Source organism: Prosopis cineraria, unplaced genomic scaffold (genome assembly GCF_029017545.1).
Source record: "Prosopis cineraria cultivar Desert tree isolate PC_DT_omini unplaced genomic scaffold, ASM2901754v1 PC9, whole genome shotgun sequence".
NCBI classification, from domain to species: domain Eukaryota; kingdom Viridiplantae; phylum Streptophyta; class Magnoliopsida; order Fabales; family Fabaceae; genus Prosopis; species Prosopis cineraria.
In genome coordinates, this window is record NW_026555340.1 from 27,139,099 (window position 1) to 27,145,163 (window position 6,065).

General features: G+C 34.8%; 1 protein-coding gene across 1 annotated transcript; it reads right to left on the reverse strand.

The window, feature by feature from the left end:
• Positions 1-2,834: 2,834 nt before the first annotated feature.
• On the reverse strand, positions 2,835-6,065 carry LOC129320410 (uncharacterized). Its single transcript, XM_054965856.1, has 5 exons — positions 4,867-6,065; positions 4,262-4,480; positions 3,980-4,071; positions 3,513-3,791; positions 2,835-3,480 (listed from the first exon to the last, which is right to left on the reverse strand). Exons 1-5 carry the CDS (start codon positions 5,983-5,985, stop codon positions 3,102-3,104), a joined length of 2,088 nt encoding a protein of 695 aa, XP_054821831.1. The 5' UTR covers positions 5,986-6,065; the 3' UTR covers positions 2,835-3,101.

A 6,065-nucleotide genomic window follows, 5' to 3' on the forward strand; every position in this document is an offset into this window, starting at 1 on the left:
ATTTAATGTAAATAATGAAATTATAAAATGTATCTATAAGGATTTTGTTTTCCAATATGCTAAAAACTTATGACATATACTTCACTTATATCAATATGATTATGAATGAGCCTCAAAATTGCAACCACTCAATTCAATCTTACTTCTCATTCAGTTGATCCTTTATCATGCTTTATCATTTTTTCAACTTGCTCTCCTAATTTGAGAGCCTATCCAAAAAAAGTTAAATCAATATTAAGGCAATGATGATTTTTATCAAATAAATTGGTTTCACTTTTGATAGAAAAAACCTAATGAGATGAAACTTTTTCTCTTAAAGCATCTTAAATTGAGTTGGCATCTAGTGTAATGAGAGAGTTAACTTGATATGTTGCTGAAAAACTTGATACTTGAGTGTCAAAGAATTTGCCTTTTAGTTGAAGTATGGATTTTAAGTATTTCATTCTCATTCTAAAAGTCTATCTCTTTGCAATTTTTCCCAACAATTTCTCTTGTAATAACCTTATTGTATTGTAACTTTAAAGTTTGTTAGAAACAAATTGAATAGCAATTAAAAATCATAATTAAGTACATGTTGGGGAAATTACTTATGAATATGGCATATAATGAATAGGGCATAAAATGAATATTTTGTTGAGGAAGCTAAAGTTATTTTCATGCTTTATCAAAACAATATTTAGGTCTCCACATGCATTAATCACATTGCTAAGAAATTAAGAACATTATGAGAATATCCCTTCTCCAAAACTTCCCAACATTCTAAATAATGTCAACAACTTGTCCACATTTTCTATATATCGAAACATGCTTTGCAGCTTTTCCACTAACCTCTCACCCACTTCACACAAAAACCATCACAACCTGGTGTGCTTCATAGCTTTGGATCCTGCATTCATGTTGAGCAAGGAGAGTAAACATAGGAATGATGATATGGGCAAATTATCCTTTGATTTTTGTGTCTTTATTAAAAAAAATTGTTAGCATCCTAAAAACTAAATTTAAAAGTGGTATATAATGGTTGCATTGAAATTAAAAGTGAAGTTTGAAAGATATGATAGTGAGAAAGTTTTTGGGTGGAGGTAGTAGACATGATAATAGAGAATATTTCAGGGTATTGCGGAAGTTATAATGTTTGATTATTTTTATTTTTTGTAAATTTAAAAATATTAAATTTAAATAATATTAAGGAAGTTATGATTAAAATAGATATATTATGAAATCTAAAAAATCAAGAGAAATATCTCAAAAATTTAAAACATATAAATTAGATTATTTTATAAAAAGATAAGTAAAATCAGATGTAGGGGAAGTTATAATGTTGGACTTTTTTTAAAAAAAATTCTTCATGTGGAGACTTTTTTATATATATTTTAAAAATCTTAAATTTAAATAACATTTAGGAAGTTATGGTTAAAGTGGTTAGATTGTGCAGTCTGAAAATTAGGAGAAATATAAGGAAACTTTAAATATATAAATTACCCAATTTTATATAACATAATTAAAATTAGGTGTAGGGAGAATTATAATGTTTGATTATTTTTTATTTTTCTAAATTTTTTTATGGTAGATACTTTTTTATATATTTAAAAATATTAAATTTAAATAAAATTTAAAAATTTATGATTATTTATTTATTTAGGAAGCTAGGAAGTTATGATCAAAATGGATAGACTATGGAATTTGAAATTTTGAAAAAATATAAGAAAATTTTAAATATATAAATTAGATTGTTTTATATAACATTATTAAAGTTTGGTGTGACTATTTAAAATTATAGTATTTTGTAAATTAGACATGTGTCAAACTTAAAAGGTAAATTTATATTATTTTATATTAGAGCGATAAAGTAAATATAATGAAAATGACGAATAGATTTTATTAATCTTGATTCTAACCATTAGATGACAGATTGCTTGTCGTCATAACATATTTTAGGAATAATAAAATAATTTATTTTAGTAAAATATAAATGGAGAGTTGAGATAATGGAGAGATGTTTGAAGATAAGATAAATTTATCTATTCTAAAATTTAAAATAAAAAAGGAAAATAGCATTATGGACACATCACATGTATTGTTATTAGATGTTACTTGCAATTCTACTTTTTTAAAAAGTTGAGATAATGAAGAGATGCTTGAAGATAAGGTAGTTTTATTTGCTTTTAAAAATAAAAAATTTAAAAATAGATGAAAACAAAATTAGAGACTCATGTCTTCTTTAGATGCTTTTATGGTTATACTTTTTTAGGAAGTTGAGATAATGGAGAGATATTTGAGGATAAGGTAGTTTTATCCATTTTTAAAAAATTAAACATTTAAAAATAAATTTAACAAAACATAATAAAAAACATGTGTTGTTATAAGATGTTGCTTGTGATTCTACTTTTATATATATATATATATATATATATATTTGTGAACTTTGCACCCTTTTTTTTTCCTTTTTGGTCATTTAAAAAGTTCTGAAAATGGCCTTTCAAAAATGAAAGGGGTACGAGCTCTAGTTCAAAACTAATTAATGAAGTTGTGAACCTCGTTGGTAAAAAAAAAAAAAAAAAAGATTGTGAACTTGGACGGACCTGATAATTCTCTCAGTTCGTCCGCGTTATGGTCCAATCCTAACCCAATCTATCTGACAACATCAAACAATTACCATCCCTCCCAGCTGAAGATAGAATAGCAACATAGCACTTTTCTTTGTCATTCATGATTTCATAATCACAAGACAAAATGATGAGAAACTCTCAGGACTACCTAAATCATGGTTCATTAGCCGGATTTTATCCCATATATATGCATAAACAAGTGAGAACCAGATACACACGCAGGTAATATAACCAAAATCAGCGACCCGTCTCAATTTGCTTCATACTTGCAGTTGAAAGAACTACATCACCCTGATATAAAATTTTCATAACAAGAATGAACAAATACTGCAGCCAAACTTCATTTACATAATGAAATGAGTACCATTTCCATTAATTTTTTTTTTAACCAAACCATTTCCATTAAATTAGAACAAAATAATCTGATTATTGAAGGAGCATCTCTCTTTCGACATTCTCAACTTCCAAACCATAAATCAAAGTAGTACCAGGAAATCATGATGAAGGGGATGAGCAGCTATCAAAAGTTGTTCCCACATGCTGGATCACGAAGCCGTAGATCTTTCTCTTCAACTTTTCTATCTTGTCTGTCAGCAAGTCATCCCCTTTAGAAACCACACGGTCCAACCATTCATTCACTCGCTTCAAATGAGATAAAACTACAGCAATAGAACCACCATCCAAAGGTAAAGTTTTTTCCCCAAATACTTTAAATCCAGCATCCAGGGACTCCTCAACGAACCGTAGAAACCACATTTGCATTTCAGACAACAAATTGGTTCCAAGCTCTGCTGTCTCTTTCATTCCACTGCCCGCTGTCCACCCCCCAACAATAGGATTGGAATTCGTTGACGAAGTGGCATTCATATTCAGATTGTTCTTGGTTGCTCCAAGGGATTTCCTTTTGACAAACTCCTTTGCAAGTTTAATGGAGGGTTGGCGTCACTCCCGGTTAGGAGGGACACTACCTGAAGATCAGTGGCCAAGGCAGCCTCAACCCAGAGAGAGAGCGACTTTGATTGTTCTGTTGGATACCCATCATCAAGTGCCTCAGAATTATGACCACTCACAACTGATTCAGCTATTTTAACTGATCTCAGAACGTCATCATAGATTGTAAAAAACCGGTCTATGGTTGGTAACGGATTTGTGGCCTTGCATACAGAACAGAGCTCTGAAAACATGCTAAAGTAAGCAGGAGGGGAAAAATCCATGTTAGAGGGAAGTAAAATATGGTCGAAGTGCTAATATGAACCTTGACTCTTTCAATTGAAAGTGGACCTTTCCTATAACAGATCCAATACTTTGTTTATAAAGTCATAAATTGGAAAATTTAATTTAATGACAAGAGAAGAGGAAGAAAGTATCATTACCTTAAATTCCTTACAACACACTCAGTTGTATTGGCCTCCTCCAATGCTTGAGCAGCAACTGCAGAAGCTAGGGCTTTCCTTTGCAATGCATCCTGAATTGAGTTGACAACAAGAGTTCTCATGTTATTCATCGAATTGAAGTGATTAATCGAAATACAGGGTAATTAGTGATTACTGTTTATCATTTTCATGATCCTAGAAGCCATGTCAATCATTTCATTTTCATGCTTGTCTTGATCATGCCTACAACTTAGTTGTATATTTCTAACTTTTTGGCCATACCTTTCCAAGTTTTGCTAGTTTCACTGACACGGCATCCAATGGAACCGTGCCGTCAGTCCATTTCTTCTCATAAATGGTGATACCTAGAGCTGCAAAATTGCTTTTTGCTTGAGCCTGATATCTTTCAATGGAATGAGATTTAGTTTTTTCCTCAGTCGAAGAGTCATTGCTACTGGTTTTCTGACCATTCACATCACTTAATCTCCTTGAGATTGCAGCCTGGAAATGTTATTGGTGTCAGTTTAAACTAATTAGAGGCATAGAAAATAATGTTGTAACCAAACACAATAGTAGTGGAGCTAGGAAGCAAACAGACATAGACCTACTCAGGTGCCTTACTCCAAAAACTAGATATACAAAAATATAAACCCATGCACCATGCCTCTGTGCGCAAGCATACAAATATAAATCCATATATTACCGGTGTAAAGACGTTTCCTAGTCACTAGTCTATGCTTAATTATGTGTTATTGTGATGTGCAAATTCACAATTATATATTTGTCAGTAGTTTACAAAATTTCAGTTCCTTGCAACAAATAGAATTATAGATGGAGTACAGGAGTTGGCTTCTTTTCTGTCGTAACAAAACCATTGATGTATTTACCTGTGTACGCAAGATTGATTGGGCATCAAGTTTACTTTTAGTCACACTTTTTTCTTTCTGCTCTGCAGGTGCTGCAACAGTTGGTTGCTCATCCCAATTCTTCCTGGTTGCTTTTGCAGGTCCCACGAGTGCTTCTGACACTCTCGAAATTCCAGCAGCAATAGTTGCCATCTTTTTCTTGCTTGCAGAATCTGCAACCCCTGCAACCATGGGAGAAATCTTGAGACCACCGGATAACCTTCTCCCAGGAGAAAGTGAAGCTCTTCTTGCGTTTGGCGATGCCTGTCTCCTCCCATTCGGAGAAGGCTGCCTATATCTTGACGGCACTATAATTGCAGGTTCTTTTGATGCCTTGCGATTCTCATCACGTGCAGCAACTAAGCTGGGAACCACACACTTCGATGGCACCGGTGACGCCGACCTCTTTCCTTTTCCCGCTGGTGAAGGGTCTCTTTCCGCCACTGTGACATTCTTCTTCCCTGCAGATGCCGATCTTTTTGCAGTTGCGGGAGATGAGAACCTTTGAGGCTTCTCCGGAACCTTGGTATCATCCAAATTTCCCGATGGCAAATTATCTCGAGGGGCTAGAGGTTGCCTTGTTTTAAGCTTTTCAACCTTATGTTCCGTCTTCGTTTCCTTGATATCACTTCGCGCCTGCTCAGGTTTCTTGCTAGAGAGGTACAGGGCAATCGGGTCGATGGACGGATCCGAATCCGAAACAGGTTGGATCACGAATTCCCGTTTGGAAGCCGAGATTCGCGCAATGAGTGGTTCAGGACTTCCCACAAATGGGTGGCGGCCAGCAACGGGCCGAATACCAGATACACAAGGGAAAGGAGAATCAAACTCGAAACGGTCAACGTACACGAATTGGCCGAGCTGTAAACGATTGGTGAGGATGAGTTCGTTATCGCGCTCAGAGAGAGAGATGTAAGTGGAATTAAGAGAATCGGAGAGCTGGACATAGAAGCCATGGTTGGGCCAGAGGTCGGAACCGGCGAGAGCAGGGACGATTCCGATGACTTGGAGAAGGGCAGATCGGTGGTCCCCGGTGACGCGGGTGTTGGAATTCATGGCCTGCAATAGTTTCAGAAGGATTCCTTGAGTGAGGGAAGCCATTGTGCGCCGCGTGAGTTGGTGAGTGTCACGAGGACGATGGGAAGGCGACCGAAGAAGTAATGGGATATACTAGTACTGGA

Excerpts from the sequence above, each read along its gene's own strand:
- LOC129320410 (XM_054965856.1), bottom strand. The coding sequence starts at position 5,985 with ATGGCTTCCCTCACTCAAGGAATCCTTCTGAAACTATTGCAGGCCATG. Across the intron at positions 3,792-3,979 it reads TGTGTTGTAAGGAATTTAAG|CATGTTTTCAGAGCTCTGTT; the intron begins GTAATGATACTT and ends TGCTTACTTTAG. Across the intron at positions 3,481-3,512 it reads AACTTGCAAAGGAGTTTGTC|TCTGAATATGAATGCCACTT; the intron begins AAAAGGAAATCC and ends AACCAAGAACAA.